Source organism: Salvelinus fontinalis, chromosome 22 (genome assembly GCF_029448725.1).
Source record: "Salvelinus fontinalis isolate EN_2023a chromosome 22, ASM2944872v1, whole genome shotgun sequence".
Lineage (NCBI taxonomy): Eukaryota > Metazoa > Chordata > Actinopteri > Salmoniformes > Salmonidae > Salvelinus > Salvelinus fontinalis.
In genome coordinates this window covers 11,429,777-11,454,771 of record NC_074686.1, presented here as the reverse complement: position 1 = coordinate 11,454,771, position 24,995 = coordinate 11,429,777, and the positions used below count along the sequence as shown (strand labels likewise).

General features: G+C 41.8%; 1 protein-coding gene across 2 annotated transcripts; it reads left to right on the top strand.

Annotated features, from left to right (window-relative positions):
* Positions 1–195: 195 nt before the first annotated feature.
* LOC129819801 (exopolyphosphatase PRUNE1-like) lies at positions 196–23,424 on the top strand. Of its 2 annotated transcripts, XM_055876400.1 has the most exons (9): positions 196–574; positions 821–923; positions 8,648–8,752; positions 10,884–11,089; positions 11,810–11,994; positions 12,242–12,400; positions 16,842–16,936; positions 19,258–19,416; positions 19,989–23,424. In XM_055876400.1, exons 2-9 carry the CDS (start codon positions 885–887, stop codon positions 20,472–20,474), a joined length of 1,434 nt encoding a protein of 477 aa, XP_055732375.1. In that variant the 5' UTR covers positions 196–574; positions 821–884; the 3' UTR covers positions 20,475–23,424. The 2 variants fall into 2 exon arrangements, with proteins under 2 accessions (XP_055732375.1, XP_055732374.1); XM_055876399.1 differs by lacking the exon at positions 196–574 and having other exon boundaries at positions 697–923.
* Positions 23,425–24,995: the final 1,571 nt, after the last annotated feature.

Genomic DNA, 24,995 nt, shown 5'->3' with positions numbered 1-24,995 from the left:
TGAAATAATTTTTACATAACTAATTTTTGCTATTGTTCTTTTTTTACATCCATTTTTAGACAGTGGCAACGATGATGATTATGAACATGGTATTTTGCCTGCTAATGCCTGCAATGCAGTGAAGAAAACGATATGACAACAATAACGTCTAATGTAACTGGCCCCTCTAACAGTACAACTTGTCCCAGCTTGGTGCCCCCAGTTGAAATGGTCTAGAACCGCCACTGCTTAGAATGCACGACTTGGACTTTACTTGGACTTTACTCGAGTCTTGACCAGTTATTCTTGGGACTCGACTTGTGACTCGGACCTTGTGACTTGAGAATTTTGTGACTCAAATAATAGTGACTTGGTCCCGCCTCTGAAAATCTCTAATGTAAAGCCGACAACGTTGCCTGCCATTATGTCAGACCGTGACATGCGAGACCAAATACATTTTTACCTTTCCAAATTATTACATGGCCTGCAAAAAAATATAAGAAAAAAGGAACGCAATGCAACATTAGGTGTGGACCAGAAAGAGTCTCTCTCCTCACTATCAATTGTTCCTGCAGTGATGAATTACAATCTTCAGGTAATGTTTTTATAACCTATCATCTGCAGATAGTCCTTGTCTGGAGCTCAAAAGGCAGTATAAACATTATTCAAATCAGGGAGCCAAATGAACGGCAGATGCGATTCGGTCGCCGACGTTCACCAAAAAGAGCCGTTCAAAAAGAGCCTGTCGTTCCCGAACGACCCACCACTACCACTTCATACCCTTCAGTAGCTTCTGCTTTTCAAAACGTGATGTAGGATATTCGTCAACTTGTCTTTGCAGAGGACACGGGTCTGTAAACATTCTGTTTGGCAGAATATCCCAGGCGTGCTCTACGCTGGCGAAAATGGAGGGGTTTCTACAGAGATGTAGCGCTGCATTAAAGGTAGGCACACACACGAATACGTTTAACGTTACTATACATTGCATTTCATATTTTACAAATGTTTCATTTGCTCTGTTTAATGACTATCCTTGTCCATCGCGTGCTCTCTGCTGTCTTTCACGCAATTAATTTACATATTCAAACAGTCTAAATTACTGTCACAGAGGCTGGTCACTTTTTACCAAGACTTTGCTGCTTTTACTATTAAATTAGCTAGCCTATTACTATTATATTATTCATAATGTATGGATATCCTAACAACCTGTCAACTAAAATAGAGAGTTTATTGATTCATTCTCTCAAGTTACAACATAGCTGAATTGAAAAGAGTCTAATTGCAGTATGGTTCAAGATTCAATTTTTTTTCCTTTCCTGAAGATGATAAATCTTTTCTTGTAAAAGGTCTAACACAAAAAACACAGAGCGCCATGACTCATAAGGAGGTGATGTGTGGATGAAGAGCTAGAATTGTCAGAGAGCAAGAGGAGGTAGAATACTGCACACTGAAACTTCAATAACAGTCATTGTCACATATTGCATCGTTGGTATGTTTTCAGCATGTTTTGCAAGGGGTTGTCACAGTAGAGTCAGATGACCAATGCCATGAGGGTTAATGATTTGTATGACATTTTAGTCGAGTGCAAAGAACCTGACATAGTGGGAAAAAGCCTCTTAAGCTATTCCCTTTTTGTCCCACCCTGGCATCTCCTGCTCCCTGTATTGCCTGTGTGTACATTCAAGACTAAAGGTGCTATGTATGGTGGGTTCCCGTTGTTTATATAGGCTATGTGGGCACACGCACACCTCCCTCTTTCTCTGGCTGGAGTCTGGGCTAAAGCTCTCACTTCCAAATTCCTGTGCTCCAACAGCTTGACTGTTGTGCATGTGACATTAATAGTGATATTAGGTGACACCTCTGTCACTATGCCTGAATGGCAGACATCTCATCCCCCCCTCCCTCCTTCCCCTGCAGCCTTGGTATGGAATGCCGCTGTCTTTGGCTGTCAGGCACAGCAAAGATTTAAAGAGAAGGTGTCTAATTTCAAGGGGTCGGAGATTACTCTTGAGGAGTCACCATTAACCTGCTTTACTTTCCTTTTTTCCCCTTCCATCAGAGAACAGCTGTGGTGGGATATCATATGGCCGAGAGAGAATCAGAGAACACATTCGAGACATAGCGTGAGACTAATCAAAACATGTAATGGGCTGAATTGAATTCCCTTCTTAAAACCCTGTAGTATTTTAAAAGACACTGTAGTATTTTACATTTTTTTATTTAACCTTTATTTCACTAGGCAAGTCAGTTAAGAACAAATTCTTATTTACAGTGACAGCCTACACCAGCCAAACCCGGACGACGCTGGGCCAATTGTGAGCCGCCCTATGGGAGTCCCAATCACGGCCGGTTGTGATACAGCCTGGATGTAGGCCTAGTTGTAGTTTGTAGTGGGCTAGTTGTAGTTTGTAGTGGCTTAGTTGTAGTTTGTAGTGGCTTAGTTGTAGTTTGTAGTGGCCTAGTTGTAGTTTGTATTGGCCTAGTTGTAGTTTGTATTGGCCTAGTTGTAGTTTGTATTGGCCTAGTTGTAGTTTGTATTGGCCTAGTTGTAGTTTGTATTGGCCTAGTTGTAGTTTGTAGTGGCTTAGTGGTAGTTTGTATTGGCCTAGTTGTAGTTTGTATTGGCCTAGTTGTAGTATGTAGTGGCCTAGTTGTAGTTTGTAGTGGCCTAGTTGTAGTTTGTAGTGGCTTAGTTGTAGTGGCTTAGTTGTAGTTTGTAGTGGCCTAGTTGTAGTTTGTAGTGGCCTAGTTGTAGTTTGTATTGGCCTAGTTGTAGTATGTAGTGGCTTAGTTGTAGTTTGTAGTGGCCTTTTGATTCATTCACTTAAAATGTATTCTTTCCCAGCATCCTCCCCTCTTCTCTAAGTATGAGTTCCCATTTTAAATGGGCTTAATCAAAGCTTCGTGGCATACTTCCTGGCTCTTGTCATCTGTGAGATTTAATGTTTCTGCCCTCTAGTCAGATGCTTCTGTTTGGTCCACATCAACCACTTAGGCCAGATTATATCTGAATACTACCACACAGAAGGTCTCTGTGTTCTGATGGGCACTGGGCAGCCTTAGTTTAGCTACTGTCACTTCACATTATGGCCTCCTCACATGGCTGGAGACTAAGTGTTGATGTTTATGTCTGGGGTCGTCTCTGACTACTCTACCTGGAGAGCTTAACGCTTTGTATGCCTGTCCTGTCTCACGCCCACACACTCACGGGTTGGGGGGCCCTCAACATGCTCATCTTTTCCATAATCAAACACTTGAAGACAATTTAATGTTATTGGTTGCAGCAGTCTTTCTTTTCAGTGATGGGGCAAGGCTATCGGTATGTTCAATAGACCGAGACAGTAGATTAGAGGTCAACCGATTATGATTTTTCAATACCGATTATTGGAGGACCAAAAAAGCCGATATCGATTAATCTGCCGATTTTTTATTTATTTTTATATATATATTTGTAATGATGACAATTACAACAATATTGAATGAACAATGAACACTTTTATTTTAATATAATACATCAATAAAATCAATTTAGTCTCAAATAAATAATGAAACATGTTCAATTTGATTTAAATAATGCAAAAACAAAGTGTAAAAAAGCTAACGTTTAAGTTCCTTGCTCAGAACATGAGAACGTATGAAAGCTGGTGGTTCCTTTTAACATGACTCTTCAATATTCCCAGGTAAGAAGTTTTAGGTTTTAGTTATTATAGGACTATTTCTCTCTATACCATTTGTATTTCATATACCTTTGACTATTGGATGTTCTAATAGGTACTTTAGTATTGCCAGCCTAATCTCGGGAGTTGACAGGTTTGAAGTCATAAACAGCACAATGCTTGAAGCATTGCGAAGAGCTGCTGGCAAACGCAGTAAAGTGCTGTTTGAATGAATGCTTACGAGCCTGCTGCTGCCTTCCACCGCTCAGTCAGACTGCTCTATCAAATCATAGACTTAATTATAATATAATAACACACAGAAATACAAGCCTTAGGTCATTAATATGATAAAATCCGGAAACTATCATTTCGAAAACAAAACGTTTATTCTTTCAGTGAAATGCGGAACCGTTCCGTATTTTATCTAACGGGTGGCATCCATAAGTCTAAATATTGCTGTTACATTGCACAACCTTCAATGTTATGTCATAATTATGTAAAATTCTGGGAAATTAGTTTGCAACGAGCCAGGCGGCCCAAACTGTTGCATATACCCTGACTGCGTGCAATGAACGCATGAGAAGTGACACAATTTCCTTAGTTTAATATTGCCTGCTAACATGAATTTCTTTTAACTAAATATGCAGGTTTAAAAAATATATACTTCTGTGTATTGATTTTAAGAAAGGCATTGATGTTTAACTTTAGGTAACGGTTAGGAACTTGGGCAGGTTGATATTCCTTAGATAGACAAAACAAAAAACATGTATAAACAAAATGCAAAACAGGGTGGTTTGAGCCCTGAATGCTTATTGGCTGACAGCTGTGGTATATCAGACCGTATAGCACAGGTATGACAAAACATTTATTTTTACTGCTCTAATTACGTTGGTAACCAGTTTATAATAGCAATAAGGCACCTCAGGGCTTAAGAACAGCCCTTAGCCGTGGTATATTGCCCATACACCACACCCTCTCAGGCCTTATTGCTTAAATAGACCATTTTGTTTAATCCGTCTGCATATTTCAAGACATGGCATATGAGGGTGCAGCAACCCAATGGGTTGGACGGTATTTTCTCGTCAATCATCTTTTAAAAAACGTAGACTTAAAAACTGCAAATCAACCAATCGTCTGTCGTTAAAGAAATGGAAAAGTAAAATGCTATATTATCTAAAAATGTAAAGTGTGATTTGAGGCCATGTGGCGGAAAGTGATACAGGCGCTGGAGATGGGGGTGTGTTCTAGTGGGTCTGGGCAGGTGTGATGTAGTTGATGTTTGTATGATGTTGTTGTTTGTATGTGTATGTTTTGTATTGTTTATAAAATATCAATTAAATCACAACAGAATTATGGCATACACAGTCAAGGAAGGAACTATCTGACAGATATCTACTGTAGAGGTCAACCGATTAATCGGAATGGCCGATTAATTAGGGCCGATTTCAAGTTTTCATAACAATCGGTAATCGGCATTTTTGGACACCGATCATGGCCGATTACATTGCACTCCACGAGGAGACTGCGTGGCAGGCTGCCTACCTGTTATGCGTGGGATGCAAGGAGCCAAGGTAAGGTGCTAGCTAGCATTAAAACGTATCTTATAAAAAACAATCAATCTTAACATAATCACTAGTTAACTACACATGGTTGATGATATTACTAGTTTATCTAGCTTGTCCTGCGTTGCATATAATAGATGCGGTGCCTGTTAATTTCTCATTGAATCACAGCCTACTTCGACAAACGGGTGATTTAACAAGTGCATTCGCGAAAAAAGCAGTGTTGTTGCACCAATGTGTACCTAACCATAAACATCAACACCTTTTCTTAAAATCAATACAAAAGTATGTATTTTTAAACCTGCATATTTAATTAATATTGCCGACTAACATGAATTTCTTTTAACTAGGGAAATTGGGTCACTTCTCTTGCGTTCTGTGCAACAGAGTCAGGGTATATGCAGCAGTTTGGGCCGCCTGGCACGTTGCGAACTGTGTGAAGACTATTTCTTCCTAACAAAGACAGCCAACTTCGCCAAACAAGGGATGATTTAACAAAAGCGCATTTGCGAAAAAAGCACAATCGTTGCACGAATGTACCTAACCATAAACCATACCCATTACCTAAAGTTAAACCATACCCATTACCTAAAGTTAAACCATACCCGTTACCTAAAGTTAAACCATACCCGTTACCTAAAGTTAAACCATACCCGTTACCTAAAGTTAAACCATACCCGTTACCTAAAGTTAAACCATACCCATGACCTAAAGTTAAACCATACCCATTACCTAAAGTTAAACCATACCCATTACCTAAAGTTAAACCATACCCATTACCTAAAGTTAAACCATACCCATTACCTAAAGTTAAACCATACCCATTACCTAAAGTTAAACCATACCCATTACCTACCTAAAAAACACTATACCCAACAAAAGGGGAATCAAGGTGGAATTTATTTAGCTGAAAAGTTATACTGATGATGAGGATGAGAAAAGAAGCGTAGAATGAGGAACACTAGGGGTTTGTCTCTCTTCCCTCTCTCCAAACAACTTGCTACTCCATCCACCAATTCCACGGTTCAGCCTTATCTCTCTGAGTCCCTGAGGCATGTGCTAAGTGGATTGGAGAGAGAATGCCTCAGTGTGGTGCGGTTTTACATTAACCAGATGGAATGAGAGCTATGATGGGACTCTCAGAAAGGGGAACGGGTGAGAGTAGCCAGCGTGCCTTACTGCATATGATTTGTGTTTCAGCAGTAATGGAACACTATTGGCTCATCAATATCAACCCAATGAAGCCAGCAACCTGGCTCAAAGTGATCCCTGGCTTGAATGCTGCACTCAAATGCAGGCCTAAATGGATTGCTCTGTGAATGTGGTCGAATTCACATTAGCGTGGGATATGAGGATAACTGTTAGAAAACAGCACGGCCCTATTATGTAACAGTAATTGACATTTCTCAGCAATAGAGTGAGTTGAATATGAAGCCCGTTGCAAAACAGTTTGCATTTCCCATTAACACCGTTGTCTACACTTGATCTGCGAATGGCGCACAAAACAGGTGCACAAGGACATGCATGAAGATCAGAATCAGAGCATCCTGTCATAATCATGGTACAATCATAACATTCCTCCTCTACACTTCCGTATTTGTGTCAGGCCTACGTTTTCCCACCAACCAAGTTGTTCACCTCATATCTAACCCTTGTTTACATTTCTAGCCTCGTCTTTGAATGGATACTGCAGTACTGGATTACTACAGCTGTAGTAGACGTCGCCCTGATTCGTTCTGTTTACCACGGGGCTGTCGTGGATTCACGGTTGAAGAGCTCTGCACACACACACACACACACTCTGTTGTTAAATATAGCCTCCCTTGGCTCCTGTTTGCCTGCCCGGGTCTGTCCACTGCTACGCCTGATGGGAGGGAAGAGGGAGATAAGCGCACGCTGGGAAGAGGGGGATAAGAGGGAAGGGGAGGCTGGGCGGCCATGACGCCATGTTGTCGTACACTCACACTGGCTTCCCGTTAGTGTCGCCCACGGGGCACTTACATTGGGCACTTAACATGGGGCAAAATGGCTCTCTCTCCATCCAGTTGTCTACACACTAAGCTACAGCCCATACTGATGGGGAGAAAAAACTGTCTAGAAGGCAGACCTGGACATATTTCTTGATTTACCATTGAAGTCAATAGGATGCACATCAATTCTCAATATGTTGAGATCAACAGGGGAGATCCTACACTGGTTACACTGGTTCACAAAGTACAATGGTGGACCAATCGTATAGGTTGATTGTTAAATCTATGGTGGCCCTAAGGGACAAAGTAGTTGTTAGCATATAAATCCCTACAAAATAGTTAGTGTTTGGACATCTTCTCCTGGTTTACAGATAAATGACAGGTTTCCAGCAGTTAGGTTCATAAACTAACTGAACTAGCTAATTAAAGTGTTCTCAATGTAGAGCAGAGTGCTTCAGAAGAACTTAGCTAAAGCCAGAAGGTTGATTTTGCTTTTTGTGTCCTGCCATACTGCCACACACACACTGGTAATTAGTGCTGTCACAGCTTTGCCATCATCACGTCACAGCAAGGCCGTCTCCCCGGTGTCAATAATAACATTATTTCTATCACAGATAAAGCGATACTAATCACACTCCTTATCACAGTGGGTCTACCAGTCGATGGCAAAATGATCTCGCTGAGTCCAATAAGGCTGTGTCATAGTTGTAGCTGCACATTCACTCATTGTTATTAAAGATGTCCAGTGGCAGTTTTTGAACATTTACTGTTGAAAAGCTAAAGGGTAAAGGAATAAGTTTTGAGCAAAATAGTTTTTTTTTGTGACACAACAGCAAACTTCAAGGAGTAGGCCATTCAAAGAGTTGGTCTGATGGGAATCTGGATGTCATCGGCACTCCTTCTTGAGGAACAATAGAGGAGCATGACTTGTGCTATGTCATGACTTATCTGGACCACCTATTGAGATGTGCCTATTGTTAAGTAAATCAGTTGTTAAATTAGGTGAGAAGTAGACTGGAGTGCCACTTTAAAGTAGGTGATGTTCTTTGATTATCATAGCCTAAGTAGATTAAAAGCAGCAGTCCAAAAATGATAGCATAGGCTAGATGCTAACTAACTACTGTGAGCCAGAATTAAATATAGGTCTACCATTTGAGTCTGTCAACATGGGATTTGTTTCACTAGGCTATTCTTGGCTATTCATTAACTGACTGCAGGCAGGTATCTAGCATTCTGGCGACTGTTTAGACAATACCAATGCTTTTTACATTTTGACTAGTGTAGCCTTGACTGTGTAAAAAAAACTGTTTTGAAATCTACAATGTATAAATCTGACAAGGAACTTTCCCACTCTCTTTACTTCCCCCTCTCTTTTCCTTCCTTCCTTCCTTCCTTCCTTCCTTCCTTCCTTCCTTCCTTCCTTCCTTCCTTCCTTCCTTCCTTCCTTCCTTCCTTCCTTCCTTCCTTCTCCCCTCCTTAGGGCAGTTCGGAGGGCAGCTCTGGGATCCACGTTGTCCTTGGCAACGAGGCCTGTGACCTCGACTCCATGGTGTCGTCCCTCGCCTTCGCCTACTTTCTGTCCAAAGTGAGTCAGTGCCGCCTCTCATTAGTGAATCCCTCAACCCAGGTCGAAAATGAGTTACCATACCTGAAGTATCCATTCCCCTTCTCATATGTTCAGGTTTTTTATATGGTAACAAGTAATTGACACTTTACTTCAGGGCCGCTGGAAGTGGGGTCCTAGTGCCCTTGACAAACTTGGCCCATGCAAGAGGCTTCCAGAATGATCTTATGCAATTATCAACCATGTATTTTTGGGGTGTCTCACTACTGAGATTTCATTTTGTTTCAGCACCCCTGCTTTACTTGAGTCATAAGGACTACATAACACTCATAATCATGACATAACGTCAGTTATCATAAGCTGACACTAGTTATGCCATGATTATGACCGTGTTATGTAGCCCTTATATAACAGGGGGTTTTAGTAAATTGTTACCCAAAAATACATTCACTACATGACCAAAAGTATGTGTGCTTGTCGAATATCTCATTCCAAAATCATGGATATTAATATGGAGTTGGTCCCCCCTTTGCTGCTATAACAGCCTCCACTTTTCTGGGAAGGCTTTCCACTAGATGTTGGAACATTGCTGCGGGGACTTTCTTCCATTCAGCCAAAAGAGCATTAGTGAAGTCAGGAACTGATGTTGGGCGATTAGGCCTGGCTCGTAGTCGGCGTTCCAATTCACCCCAAAGGTGTTCGATGGGGTTGAGGTCAGGGCTCTGTGCAGGCCAGTCAAGTTCTTCCACACCAATCTCGACAAACCATTTCTGTATGGACCTTCCCCAAACTGTTGCTACAAAGTTAGAAGCACAGAGTCGTCTAGAATGTCATAGTATGCTGTAGTGTTAAGATTTTCCTTCACTGGAACTAAGGGGCCTAGCCCGAACCAGGAAAAACAGCCCCAAACCATTATTCCTCCTCCACCAAACTTTACAGTTGACACTATGTATTAGGGCAGGTAGTGTTCTCCTGGCATCCGCCAAACCTAGATAAATCCTTAGGACTGCCAGATGGTGAAGCGTGATTTATCACTCCAGAGAACGTGTTTCCACTGCTCCAGAGTCCAATTGCTGCGAGCTTTACACCACTCCAGCCGACGTTTGGCATTGCCATGGTGATCTTAGGCTTGTGAGTAGCTCCTCTGCCATGGAAACCCATTTCATGAAGCTCCCAACAAACAGTTCTTGTGCTGACGTTGCTTCCAGAGGCAGTTTGGAACTTGGTAGTGAGTGTTGTTGCTCTTAGACGTTTCCACTTCACAATAAGAGCACTTACAGTTGACCGGGGAAGCTCTAGCAGGGCAGAAATTTTATGAACTGACTTGTTGGAAAGGTGGCATCCTATGACGGTGCCACGTTGAAAGTTACTGAGCTCTTCAGTAAGGCCATTTCACTGCAAATGTTTGTCTATGGAGATTGCAAGGCTGTGTGCCCGACTTTATACATCTGTTAGCCACGGATGTGGCTAAAATAGCCGAATCCACTAATTTGAAGGGACGTCCACATACTTTTGGGGATGTAGTGTACCTTCTGGAAATCTTCTGGTATGAAGACCCATAGACTCTATGTTGTGGTTGTTTGAAATCAAATTGGTAAATTAATACGTCCTGCGATGCACTAATTAATCTCCTAATTTAACTTGTTAATAGTGTTGAGAGAGCTGGGCCAAGTCCTGAAGCACCCCCGGCTCAGAATGAACTCTGTGAGTAACTAATTTCTAGGTCTGAGGTCCATAGCTTGACCAAGCGTAACCAAAATGCCCAGAATTCTCCAAAATAGGATCAGACAACCTTCAGAGTCACTCGGATCATACTCAAGCATAAAAGCAGTGTCTGTTCCCTGGCCACCAGCCACCGGTCTCTCCTTATCTTTCGTTACTGCATTGATCCATCTGCCCTCTCTAACCCCTGGCTATAGCTGCTCGCTAGCCTATACGCCCCCGCTACTCATGAAATATTCACACAGCCTCAGATACTCAAGATCCGCCAAAGGCCTGAGATGGTGGACAAAAACATTGCAGAGGAATCCCAGCGAACCTCAGCAGGAAGGTGTGTTGGTGTCAGATGTCTGTTTTAAACTGGTCTACCTCTTCCATCCTCTCCTCCTCTCCTCCTTTTCCCTTCCTCTTCTTCCATCCCCTTTGTTCCCAGACGTCTGGCAGCTCGTGTAAGACTGTGGTGCCAGTGCTGAACATCCCGAGGGCCGAGTTCCCCCTGCGTTCAGACAACGTGTTCCTGCTGAAGGAGAGCGGGGTTCCACCGGAGGCTCTGGTGTTCCGTGACGAGGTGGACCTGGCAGGGCTCCATAGAGCCAAGAGGCTGGTGCTCTCCCTAGTGGACCACAACGTGCTTCCTAGGTCAGGGGTTGCAACATGACTCTTCTTTATTTTCTCACACTCTCTTTCTGACGTTCTCTCCCTTGCCATCTCTGCCTTTCTCTCACTCAGACTTTCTACCAATGATACCTACAGAATCAAGTAATATTGACAACACAGGACAACTTTGTGGGGAAGTGCCTGATATGTGGAGGGCCAGTTTCCCGGACCCAGATTAAGAAAACATGTTACCTCTTTTTCTTCCCAATTTCATAACAGTTGTCTCATCGCTGCAACTCCCCTACAGACTCGGGAGAGGTGAAGGTTGAGAGCTGTGCGTCCTCTGAAACACGACCCTGCCAAGCCGCACTGCTTCTTGACACACTGCTCGCTTAACCCGGAAGCCAGCCACACCAATGTGTCGGAGGAAACACCGTCCAACTGGCGATCGAAGTTAGCTTGCAGGCACCCGGCTCGCCACAAGGAGTCGCTAGATCACAATGGGACAAGGATATCCCGGCCGGCCAAACCCTCCCCTAACCCGGACGCCGCTGGGCCAATTGTGCGCTCTCTCATGGGTCTCCTGGTCACAGCCGGCTGTAACACAGCCTGGGATTGAACCCGAGTCTGTAGTGATGCCTCAAGCACTGTGATGCAGTGCCTTAGATGGCTGCGCCACTCGGGAGGCAGAAAACACACAGTTAAGGATACATGACACAATGTATTTCACAATATTCACTCAACTCCAACTTTTCCCCGTAGTCCCGACATTGACTTGGAGGAGGCAGTTGTGGAAGTCATTGATCACCACCACCTCGAGAGGACACCCTCCACTTCCTGTTCGGTCACCATGGAAACCGTGGGTTCCTGTGCCACCTTGGTGACGGAGTACATTCACCACAAGGCACCTGAAGTGTTAGACAGACAGGTGGCCCAATTATTATACGGTAAGGTTGCCACAGCAATAATTCTCTCACGTCCAGCATTCTCTATAACACGTGCCAAACTCCAGTACTTGAGGGTCACAGTGTATCCGGGTCTTTAAACAATGCATACCTCAGAACTAGGCAGTGGGAAAATGGCAGGAGGATGTTTTTACGGAAATCAACAATACTCTTTTATTTGCTCTTGTTTGTCAATGCCTGCGGTAACAATTGGCTTAGTTCACCAATACTTGTCAGTGTGCCCACACAGGGGCCATCGTGCTGGATTGTGTCAACATGGCACCAGAGGCGGGCAAGGTCACACCCAAGGACAGCCATCTGGCCTGCCTACTGGAGTCGCGCTTCCCCGACCTGCCACCCAGGGGCGCCCTCTTCCAGTCCCTACAGAGCGCCAAGTTTGACATCTCAGGTAATAAAGCAAAACCCGCCATGGGAAAAGTGTTGACAGGTGGACAAAATGACACTGCCTTGTCACTTGACATTCAGGGACACAGGATGTCATGACAATATGACATTATTATGCCAGTATTATGACACTGTTAGGACATACCATTCAAATAAAGTGTTACCCGTATTTTAAAGAGTGCTGTAGAGTAAATGTGAGATTTTACACGACGTCAAAAGAATGTTGTGGAGTGTTCATCTAGAAGTAAACAAACTAATATGTCAAACCCTTTAGGTAGGAACCTCTGCTCTCTTGACCCAATGACTGGACAAAGCCATCGATCACGTGACACCATTCATTCCTATGTGCAGACTCAATAGCGCATTCAAGCCAAATGAAGTCGGTTAAGATGGCGTCTAATGGAGACATAACATGCGCAGTTAGAGCACCTCCAAGAAGTGACGTTGCAGGCTAGCTCAGTATTGCCCCCTCTCATTGATTAACTCAAGCTGAAGGCCGACCGGGGTACCGCGATATTGGTACCATGATTGTCTTCTAAGTAATGTTTTCTTTACACAAAGATTGACCATGACGATTGACATTTTTCAATTCACTTTAATGGGGGATCCTGTTTTCTCCTAACAATGCCTGCAGTCTGCGGTCGGCCTTGGACTTCCAGGGCTTCAATGAAAGGGGACAGTCATTCTCCCTTGTGTTGACCACATTCCAGGTTTATCTTACTATGTGTTATGTTATACTGGTACTGGGTAATGTTCATGATGACGTTGACCTTAACAAGAGACCCAGGAACAGTGGAAACAAAATAGCCCCATAACATCAAAGATCCACCACCATATTTTAAAGTAGGTATTGGGTTCTTTTTTGCTTATGCATCCTTATTTCGACGCCATTACAAACATTGTGTCAGAGATAAAAATCCAATACTTGACTACATCCAATACTTGACTGTATTTGACCACATTACACCCTGCGTTGTGGTAATTTACCATATAAATAGAGTGTTGTTGTTTATCACTTATACAATCAAATCAAACTTTATTTGTCACGTCTACACAAAGTGTAGACCTTACCGTGAAATGCTTACTTACAAGCCCTTAACCAACAATGCAGTTCAAGAAGAGTTAAGAAAATATTTAACAAATAAACGAAAGTTAAAAAAAATAAAAATAACAAGTAACAGAATAAGAATAACGAGGCTATATACAGGGGGTACCGGTACTGAGTCAATGTCCAGGGGGTGCAGGTTAGTCGAGGTTGTTGATCATTTTACAACCAGCTGAAGTCTGCTCCTAGTGACTGTCTGACGTACTGCCTGGCTCTGTGTGTGTGTCTGGTTAACTTCTACCATGGAGGGGTCAGGGCTGTTTGCCTTCAGAAAGTATTCATACCCCTGAACTTTTTTTCCTCATTTTGTTGTGTTACAGCCAGAATTTAAAATGAATTACATTTCGATTTTGTCACTGGCCTACACGCAATACCCCATAATGTCAAAGTGGAATTATGTTTTTTTGATATTTGTACTAATTCATTAAAAATGAAAAGCTGAAATGTCTTAAGTCAATAAGTATTCAAACTAGGTTATGGCAAGCCTAAATAAGTTCGGTAGTACACATTTGCTTAACAAGTCACATAATTTGTATGACCTCACTCTGTGTGCAATAATAGTGTTTAACATGATTTTTTAATAACTACCTCAAAAGTATCTGTAAGGTCCCTCAGTCTAGCAGGGAATTTCAAACACAGATTCATTCAAAAAGACCAGTGAGGGTTTCCAATGCCTCGCAAAGAAGGGCACCTATTGGTAGATTGGTTAAAAAAAAGCATACATTGAGTATCCCTTTGAGCATGGTGCAGTTATTAATTATACTTTGGATGGTGTATCAATACACCCAGTCACTACAAAGATACAAGTGTCCTTCCTCACTCAGTTGCCGGAGAGGAAGGAAACCGCTCAGGTGAAACCGCTCAATGGTGACTAAAACAGTTACCGAGTTGAATGGCGGTGATAGGAGAACTGAGAATGGATCAACAACATTGTAGTTACTCCACAATACTAACCTAATTGACAGAGTGAAAAGAAGGAAGCCTGTACAGAATATTCCAAAATATGCATCCTGTTTGCAATAGGCACTAAAGTAATTCTGCAAAGAAATGTGGCAAAGCAATTAACTTTTTGTACTGAATACAAAGTGTTATGTTTGGGGCAAATCCATTACAACACATTACTGAGTTCCTCTCTCCGTATTTTCAAGCATAGTGGTAGCTAAATCATGTTATGGGTGCGCTTGTAATCGTTAATGACTGGGGGAGTTTTCAGGATAAAAAAGAAAATGGAATGGAGCTAAGCACAGGCAAAATCCTAGAGGAAAACCTGCTTCAGTCTGCTTTGTCAATCTATGTCAAGACCTGAAAATGGTTGTCTAGAAATGATCAAAAACCAATTTGACGGAGCTTGAAGAATCTTTCAAAGAATAAATGTGTAAATAAGAGTATTTATGTACAGTCGTGGCCAAAAGTTTTGAGAATGACACAAATATTAATTTCCACAAAGTTTGCTGCTTCAGTGTCTTTAGATATTTTTGTCAGATGTTACTATTGAATACTGAAGTATAATTACAAGCATTTCATGAGTGTCAAAGGCTTTTATTGACAATTACATGAAGTTGATGCAAAGAGTCAATATTTGCAGTGTTGACCCTTCTTTTTCAAGACCTCTGCAATCCGCCCTGGCATGCTGTCAATTAACTTCTGGGCCACATCCTGACTGATGGCAGCCCATTCTTGCATAATCAATGCTTGGAGTTTGTCAGAAGTTGTGGATTTTTGTTTGTCCACCCGCCTCTTGAAGGATTGACTACAAGTTCTCAATGGGATTAAGGTCTGGAAAGTTTCCTGGCCATGGACCCAAAATATCAATGTTTTGTTCCCCGAGCCACTTAGTTATCACTTTAGCCTTATGGCAAGGTGCTCCATCATGTTGGAAAAGGCATTGTTCGTCACCAAACTGTTCCTGGATGGTTGGGAGAAGTTTCTCTCGGAGGATGTGTTGGTACCATTCTTTATTCATGGCTGGGTTTATAGGCAAACTTGTGAGTGAGCCCACTCCCTTGGCTGAGAAGCAACCCCACACATGAATGGTCTCAGGATGCTTTACTGTTAGCATGACACAGGACTGATGGTAGCGCTCACCTTGTCTTCTCCGGACAAGCTTTTTTCCCGGATGCCCCAAAAAATCGTAAAGGGCAGAGAAAAGGACTTTACCCCAGTCCTCAGCAGTCCAATCCCTGTACCTTTTGCAGAATATCAGTCTGTCCCTGTTGTTTTTCCTGGAGAGAAGTGGCTTCTTTGCAGCCCTTTTTGACACCAGGCCATCCTCCAAAAGTCTTCGCCTCACTGTGCGTGCAGATGCACTCACACCTGCCTGCTGCCATTCCTGAGCAAGCTCTGTACTGGTGGTGCCCCGATCCCGCAGCTGAATCAACTTTAGGAGATGGTCCTGGCGCTTGCTGGACTTTCTTGGGCACCCTGAAGCCTTCTTCACAACAATTGAACCGCTCTCCTCGAAGTTCTTGATGATCCGATAAATGGTTGATTTAGGTGCAATCTTACTGGCAGCAATATCCTTGCCTGTGAAGCCCATTTTGTGCAAAGCAATGATGACGGCACGTGTTTCCTTGCAGGTAACCATGGTTTACAAAGGAAGAACAATGATTCCAAGCACCACCCTCCTTTTGAAGCTTCCAGCTTGTTAATCGAACTCAATCAGCATGACAGAGTGATCTCCAGCCTTGTCCTCGTCAACACTCACACCTGTGTTAACGAGAGAATCACTGACATGATGTCAGCTGGTCCTTTTGTGGCAGGGCTGAAAAGTGGAAATGTTTTTGGGGGATTCAGTTCATTTGCATGGCAAAGAGGGACTTTGCAATTAATCTGATCACTCTTCATAACATTCTGGAGTATATGCAAATTGCCATCATGAGGCAGCAGACTTTGTGAAAATTTATATTTGTGTCATTCTCAAAACTTTTGGCCATGACTATATTTCATTTTCAGTGAATTTGCAAAAGTTTCTAAAAACATGTTTTCCCTTTTTCATTGTGATGGGGTATTGTGTGTAGATGGGTGAGAGAAAAAACAAATATTTAATCAATTTTGAATTCTGTCAGTAAGACAACAAAATGTGGAATAAGTCAAGGGGCATGAATCCTTTGTGAACACACTGTATATGTAGTGCCCTGTGTTTTGGTTAATCATGTCACATGACCTACATTTAAAAAAAATAATGATTTAAAGGCTTCAAATAAAGGTTAAAAACCAGGTCATGTGACATGATTTAACCAAAACACAGGGACCTACATACAGTATATGATCTGCTGTAGTGTCATTACCCAATTACATGCTGCCATTGTAATACTGCGTGTCCCATTGGTTTGTGTTACAGGTCTTTCTACAGAGCAGATCCTGCTGAAGGACATGAAGGCTGTCTCCAGAGGCGACCTAAGACTGGCAGTCAGCACTGTGTACATGACACTAGATGTACGTACTGTCTAGCCATGCCGATACTTGAATTAATCCACTCTGCCACCACCTTGCTTTAAACTGAGACTCAGCGATATTAGGTCACCACAAGAGCAGTGCAGCCAGAGAGTGTGAGGCAAGAGGTTGCACTCGTCAGCACCAACACATACACTGTTAAACAATTGCACAGGAGTTTGCATCTCTCTAATGCAGTGTGATAGCTGCGTGACAACAAATGCTGACGATTGCAGCCTCTTGCTTCGCGCAGTCTTTGTTTATGTCGGAAGTTGCCCTGCTCCTCATGGTAAATGAATATGGCTGAGTCTACCTTTAACATCGCCCTCTCAGCATCATACTGTGTGTGTGTGTGAACCTTTACTCTTCCCCGTTAACAGCGATGCGTTAAAATGGCCGACTTTTCCTTTGAATAACCAACTCTTTAACGAATTTGGGTTTGCAGATGATTCACCAAGTCATATTTCCTACTCCTTGGTAGAATTCTATTCCACTATTAGAATCTTTCCTCTTCAGTCACCAATTTAGCTATCAGACTCGCTTTTAATGCTTGGAGATTATATTTTTTCATATTCTTCATTCTGACAATGGAGCCTCTGCCTCGGGGAGGTGCAACTATATGCAGTGACAGACATCTAGGAGCGAAAGTGACAGCTATATGCAACTAATGGCTCAGAGCGTATATTTTACCGTCTGATTAGCATAAACAAATGAGATCAGTAGCTACAGTGTTGCTTCAGACCAGGCTAAACAATAGTGACAGGAGTCATGTCTGTTAGTTAAGAATACTCCCTGATATTTGGGTGGTCGTCATTGCTTACAGAAGATGAGGAGTTGAAAGTGGGAGTCTACTGTAGTTAATACAGATAGTTGACTTCTGGTGAATGCACATCAAATAAGTAACTCTGTTTAACTGCAGTGCAGTTCCTCCGTCCCAGTGTAAATGTATTATTTTTACAAATACCTTCTATTAGAGCTGGCACAGTTATTGTGTAATTGTGTAACAATTATGGATAACAATTATGGATATGGATAATAACTGTGAACTAACAAAAATAAGCGTAATAATCGCCGGTCATCCCTACTGTCTCTGATCTGGAAGACACACTAAACACATGCTTCATTTGTAAATTATGTCTGAGTGTTGGAGTGTGCCCCTGGCTATTTGTTAATGATGTCTGAATGTTGGAGTGTGCCCCTGGCTATTTGTTAATGATGTCTGAGTGTTGGAGTGTACCTCTGGCTATTTGTTAATGATGTCTGAGTGTTGGAGTGTGCTCCTGGCTATTTGTTAATGATGTCTGAGTGTTGGAGTGTGCCTCTGGCTATTTGTTAATGATGTCTGAGTGTTGGAGTGTGCTCCTGGCTATTTGTTAATGATGTCTGAGTGTTGGAGTGTGCCCCTGGCTATTTGTTAATGATGTCTGAGTGTTGGAGTGTGCCCCTGGCTATTTGTTAATGATGTCTGAGTGTTGGAGTGTGCTCCTGGCTATCCGGAAATTAAAGAAAACAAGAAAATGGTGCTGTCTGGTTTGCTTAATATAAGGAATTATTTATATTTTTACTTTTGATACTTAAGTATATTTTATCAATTATATTTACTTTTGATACATTTATATATTTAAAACCAAATACTTTTCTACTTTTCTCAAGTAGTATTTTACTGGTTAACGTATCTTTACTTTTACTCAAGTATGACAATTGGGTACTTTTGCCACCACTGGTCAGGAGGAGAAACTTAATTTATGAACGTTCCAAGCGGTCAAAACCATTCGTTTTTAAGACAGGGGTGTCACCAAAGCTATGTTGTATTCATTAGGTATGTCGTAGCTCATTTTCAAAGATGCATTACAAGCTCCAAATATTTTTTTACAAAAATGATAATTATGACAATAACCGTGGCTATTTGCATGACAATTAAACATGACCCAAAATGACATAACCGACCTGGGTTCAAATACTATTTGAAGTCATTTATACTGTATCTGTACTTGATTGAGCTTGCCTTTTAGAATGGAACCAAGCAAACGCTCAAAATATTTAAAAGACTTTGAATAGTATTTGAGCCCATGCCTGTGTTCTATATGGTATAGTTTTGTTGTTTACTGTTACTTTGAATAGTATTTGAGCCCATGCCTGTGTTCTATATGGTATAGTTTTGTTGTTTACTGTTACTTTGAATAGTATTTGGGCCCATGCCTGTGTTCTATATGGTATAGTTTTGTTGTTTACTGTTACTTTGAATAGTATTTGAACCCATGCCTGTGTTCTATATGGTATGGTTTTGTTGTTTACTGTTGTACGTCATCCCATGCGTTCAACAGATGTTCCTACAGCGGAAGAGCCTACAACGGGAGCTTTGTGAGTTCTGTCACAAACATTGTTTTGGTGCGGTGGTCGCCATGACAATCTCTTTCAATGAACGCAGCGAGCCCCATCGGCAGCTGGCGGTCTACAGCTCCAGCACCCTCTATAGGGAGGAGGTATGAACTGCACTGCCATGCCAACTTATATTGACCCCTAGACCCCTATGATGTGAGCTGATTGTATATTTATAGGGTTAGTAATATAATATTATGGATTTGATGGGGTAGGTTTTATAATAGGTAATAGTTCCACCTAGCCCTCTAATAGACTTGGCAGAATTTACCAATTTTGTGCGGCACATTTCTGTTCCTGACATTGAAAAGTATTTTATATGAGTTCAGTGTACTGTAAAGTGCCCATTTGAATATTGGTGTGAATCTTTCCTCCCTGCTGCTTAAATATACTTAAAAAATTGGTCTACTTTGTGTGCCAACCTACCTACCTACCTTGTTAGTTTAATTTTGGCCTTCAGAAACTATTCCTTGGTGTGAAAATAAATAGTATTATTATGTGATATTAAGCATGTCAAGTAAGTGAGATAAATCAAAGTATTCAATGCTGCCTGTTGCTATTATTTATTAGTGTGTTTATCCTCTCAGGCATGACAATTTGAGAATATTAGTCAATGTTTAAACGGCAACTATGAAATAGCAATACACTTTTAAGTGTGTTTCACATTCTGCTGTAGGTGAGCCAAGCATTAGAAAATGCCCGGAACCCCTCTCTGTGCATCTCTCCAATGAGCAGCCCCTTCAACGACATCAAGTCCTATCTCCAAGGCAACGCGCTGGCCTCCCGCAAGAAAGTGCTACCTATCCTCAAGGACTTCCTGAAGGAGTGGGACAAGAAGCAAGTGCATTGTGGGGAGGCGGAGGACTTTGAGGAGCTGGACAACCACTTTGACCCCACGGGGTCGCCTGGTATCGATGGAGATGCCCGTCGCCACTGCTTTTCGGCCTCTCGGCACCACCGCCGCCGCCTGTTGGGTCCTGAGGACTCTGGGACGGAGGAGGACTTCCAGGTGCCGGCCACACCCATGAACAGCCTGGTGGAGGGCTGTCCACTGGACGCTGGCCTGCCCCAGATCAGCGCGGAAGCCATTTTGGAGAAGTTCAGCTGCATGGTAGGGGAAGCAGGGGAAAATAAAGATGTCAGCTGGCCAGGTGATCAATAACCTTCTATTGATGCCTTTAAATCCTAGTGCCCCTGGTTCTCTGTCCGCGTGCACTGCAACCCAACCAAAAGACTATAAGGAGTGTTCAAACTCAGAAACATATCAATCAATTGTATGTTTCATAAGGGACATCTCATAGCGAATTATAATGACAATCCAAGGGGCCATGTACAGTAACTCACTCACTGGTGAAGACTCCAGACAACAATGAAGGTTCAATAGTGTTTTCTCTCTGTATCCCATCTGAGTACATGGGACTGCCTCATTGGTTAGTGCCATCTCCAAGTGTAGGGGGAGTAGATTGGACATTTGGAGAATACATGATGGACTGATGTAATGAATCTTTGAAGGGCCTATTTCAATGTCACAGGCATTTGAGTGAAGCTTTATTTTGAGGAGAATATTTTCCCTGGAGAAGGACTTTATCAATTTTTGCAGCATGTGTTTCAGTAGTCCTGGTCCTTGAAAACTGCAGAGTTTGCTGTTTTTTTAGTGCAACTTATCTATGTACAGCTTCAGTAGTGCGTTATTGAGCTGATGATTGAGCACGTGAAATCTCCTGGCATGTGTGTGCGAGCGGGTGTGTCTGTGTGTGTGTGTCTGGAGTTCTTGGTTAGCGTGATGTCGTGATGACATTATGATCAGGTTTGTTTCAGTCCATAGTTCTCCTCATTGTCGGAATCCATCTGGAAAAGAAAGAAGGGAAGAACACACACACTCCCCACAAAGAGAGAGAGGTGGAGAGATACATACCAGATGTCGGATGCAACTCTGCTGTTCATTCAATGCGTTTGAACTGCCTGCCCCCAGTCAGATCTCTAAAATTGCAGGTTTCCTTTTTATTTTTCCCGTCATGAATCTTGTTCTGGAGGCAGCTCTGCAGAGTGGTCACTAGCTGGCACAGCCACAAAGTCATACAATCTGATTTCAAATCTAACCCTAACCCTAACCTTAACCCCCACTGCTAACCCTAATGCATAAACCTAAACTTAAATTAAGACCAAAACCCTTTTTGTTTTCATGAATTTGTACAATATAGACATTTTTTGAGTGTGAGGCTGGCCCATCTACCGGAAATCGCATAGTTTTGCCTCAAGGACAAGACTCATCCCAATAAACGTTTATCTGTGCTAAATATTCTCTCTCTCTCTCTCTCGCTCGCAGGTTTTTCTAAGATTTAGATCACAAAGCTACTTCAGCTGCCCAAATATACACAAATCTTACGTGGAACTTATCGTCTAGTTTATCGTCCAGACTTATTCACGGAATTACCATTGATTATGTCGTCCTAATGACATCATAACATTTCGATAACAAATTAATTGATGCAGAGGTTGACTTCATGCATACAATTTTGCGCTGAATTTTGTTCAGCATGTTATTCCTGCATTACAAAAAACGGTGATACATTTCTATTAATACCCCCCTTTGTATTTTTGAGTTACCAGACATTTGCCTGTTCCCAGATCTATTTGTGCTCTTGCCAACTCCTATCATCAGAGTTGACTATACAGCATCAACAGATCTGGGCTAGTGATGAATTGCTCTGATGATGGTATCTGATCTGGAATCTGTGTCGCATACCCCAGAGAGCCTTGTGGCGGTTCATTTGAGGAAACATTACTGCATTAGTGCAGATGTCTGCTTCATTAGCTGTCTGTAGTTGGGCCTGAGGAGTAGGTTTGAACTTACTGTACCACAGAGATGTGCATACACCCCTAGGAAAACCCACATACAGATGAATGCATAGACACAAACACATTAGACAGTGGCCCGATTCCATTTCAGTCACTAGTCTCTTCCTTGAGGTCTACCATTTCAGTGTTCGCAGATCACAAGGATTCGATAGGTAAGTGATAAGATGATGGCTCCACCTCGTTCGATAGGATATGTGAAGGTTCTACCATACACTCACCTATCCAGTCCTTTTGCATCGTGGAACTTCAAACTCTGAGAATAAGGGAGGGCGGCACGGACTAAAATGGAATCCTGCTAGTCTCGCTGGAACTTCGGGCTTTGTTAGAATTCCCAGATTTTATTTAATATATCTTTGAGAGCAGAAAAAATCTTAGAATGTTGAGTAGCCCTGTGCTGAACCATTTAATGAAGATATTAAATGAAGATAGTATAGTTGATCATACCACTTGATTATATAAATCAACCATGCAGTTTCATTGATTTATTCTCTACATCACAGCGAGAAGTAGTTTATAGTAAAATAATATGTTGTGTCTAGGCTAGCATGGTATTGATAGTGAGTTTGCTATTAAACATACTCTGAAAGATTATTATATTGAGCCTCAGGTATTAAGGATTTGGCAATGCTTGGCTTGGAGTTGTGGGGGGGTTTTGCCAGCTAAACCTGCATGAGGCAAAAAGAATCCATTGTGTTAATTATGTTTTGTTCTTCTTCTTTATCTCCAAATATACTTTTTGTTGAATGGTTTCATGGGAAATGTAGCTTATGTGGTGGACAGTGTAATTGCTCAGTGACTCTGCAGTTTAATTTGAACACTAAAACGAGATTGTTTTTTCCATACCATTTGTCATGATTACATGTTTTAGTAAACACTCTTGTCACTGTGGTGTTCTAATCTCTCTAATTAACGTTTGAAATGTGCTGGACTTGTTTAGCTTCTAAATAGGTTGAATGACAACAAGTCATTCAATGTTGTTTCTTTAACCCAAACTGCTTCCCTTTTTCAGTTTCTCATGGCTTTAATCCAAAACATGCCCCCCCCCCCCTCAACCCCTCTACATGCAGTTCCTTTCAGCATGGCTAGTTTTGTGAATTTTATGCAGGACAATCGGGATTCAACTTCCCTTTTATTCAAGTACGCAATATGAAAAGTGTTTGCTGTGCGGTTCCTGAATGCGAAATCACGTGTATGACGAGATTATAAGAGAAAATGTTCAAATATGCACTTCTATTAAAAAAATGATTTTAAGAGTTTGTGTTGTCATCAGGTTTGATTCAGGCTTCTAACTGATTCTGGGTGATTGATCTGATTCAAAACCATAACCTAAAGCTAACATTTCTACAAGGCACTATTGGAATATTTAGTGCCTATCACTAACTATCTCGAACTCCACCAGTCAGCAGTGTCTAATTTCTCTTAGGGTGTGTTCTCACCATTTTCCCACCATATGCTGTGTGTGTGTGTGTGTGCATCCACCCATTCCTGGTCATGTCTCAACATGTTATTGTGTTCATGCCTTCAGAAAGTATTCATCACACCACCTGATTTTCTTCCACATTTTGTTGTGTTAAAGTCTGAATTTAAAATGGATTAAATTGAGATTTCTTGTCACTGGCCTACACACAATACCCCATAATGTCAAAGTGGAATTTTGTTTTTTGAATCTTTTACAAATTAATTATAAATTAAACGCTGAAATTAGTATAAGTATTCAACCTATTTGTTATGGCAAGCCTAAATAAGTTCAGGAGTAAAAATGTGCTTAACAAGTCACATAAAAGTTGCATTGACTCAGTGTGCAATAATAGTGTTTAACATGATGTCTACCTCATCTCTGTACCCCACACATACAATTATCTGTAAGGTCCCCCAGTCGAGCAGTGAATTTCAAACACAGATTCAACCACAAAGACCAGAGTTGTTCCAATGCCTCACAAAGAAGGGCATCTATTGGTAGACATTGAATATCCCTTTATGCATGGTGCAGTTATTAATTACACTTTGGATAGTGTATCAATACACCCAGTCACTACAAAAATACAGACGTCCTTCCTAACTCCATTGTCGGAGAGGAAGGAAACCGTTCAGGAGTTTCACCATGAGGCCAACCGCTCAGTATATAAAATAAACGGAATGGAGGTAAGCACAGGCAAAACCCTAGAGGAAAACCTGGTTCAGTCTGCTTTCCACCAGACACTGGTAGATGAGTTCACCTTTCAGCAGGACAATAACCTAAAACACAAGGCCACATCTACACTGGAGTTGCATACCAAGAAGACATTGTATGTTCCTGAGTGGCACAATTACAGTTTTGACTTAAATATACTTGAAAATCTATGGCAAGACCTGAAAATGGTTGTCCAGCAATGATCAACAACCAATTTGACAGAGCTTGAAGCATCTTTTATAATGGGCAAATGTTGTACAATCCAGGTGTGGAAAGCTCTTAAAGACTTACACAGAAAGACTCACAGCTGTAATCGCTGCCAAAGGTGCCTGCCTCTACAACGTATTGACTCAGGGGTGTGAATACTTATTTTCAATACATTTGCAAAAATGTCTAAAAACATGTTTTCACTTTGCCATTATGGTGTATTGTGTGTAGAAGGGTGAGAAACCAAATCAATGTAATCCATTTTGAATTCAGGCTGTAACACTACAAAATGTTGAATAAGTCAAGGGGTGTGAATACTTTCTGAAGGCTCTGTATCACACATTGCAGATGGAAAGCAAAGATCTAAGCTATCAAACGGGCTTTGTCAACTCCAAAGGTCAACCCCTATGCTTATCAGTATATGAATGCTTGGCAATTTCTCTCGTT

Coding starts and splice junctions, on each gene's coding strand:
- LOC129819801 (XM_055876400.1), top strand. CDS start 885: ATGGAGGGGTTTCTACAGAGATGTAGCGCTGCATTAAAG. Junction 12,401..16,841: donor CGCCAAGTTTGACATCTCAG/GTAATAAAGCAA, acceptor TTTGTGTTACAG/GTCTTTCTACAGAGCAGATC. Junction 16,937..19,257: donor CTGTGTACATGACACTAGAT/GTACGTACTGTC, acceptor TGCGTTCAACAG/ATGTTCCTACAGCGGAAGAG.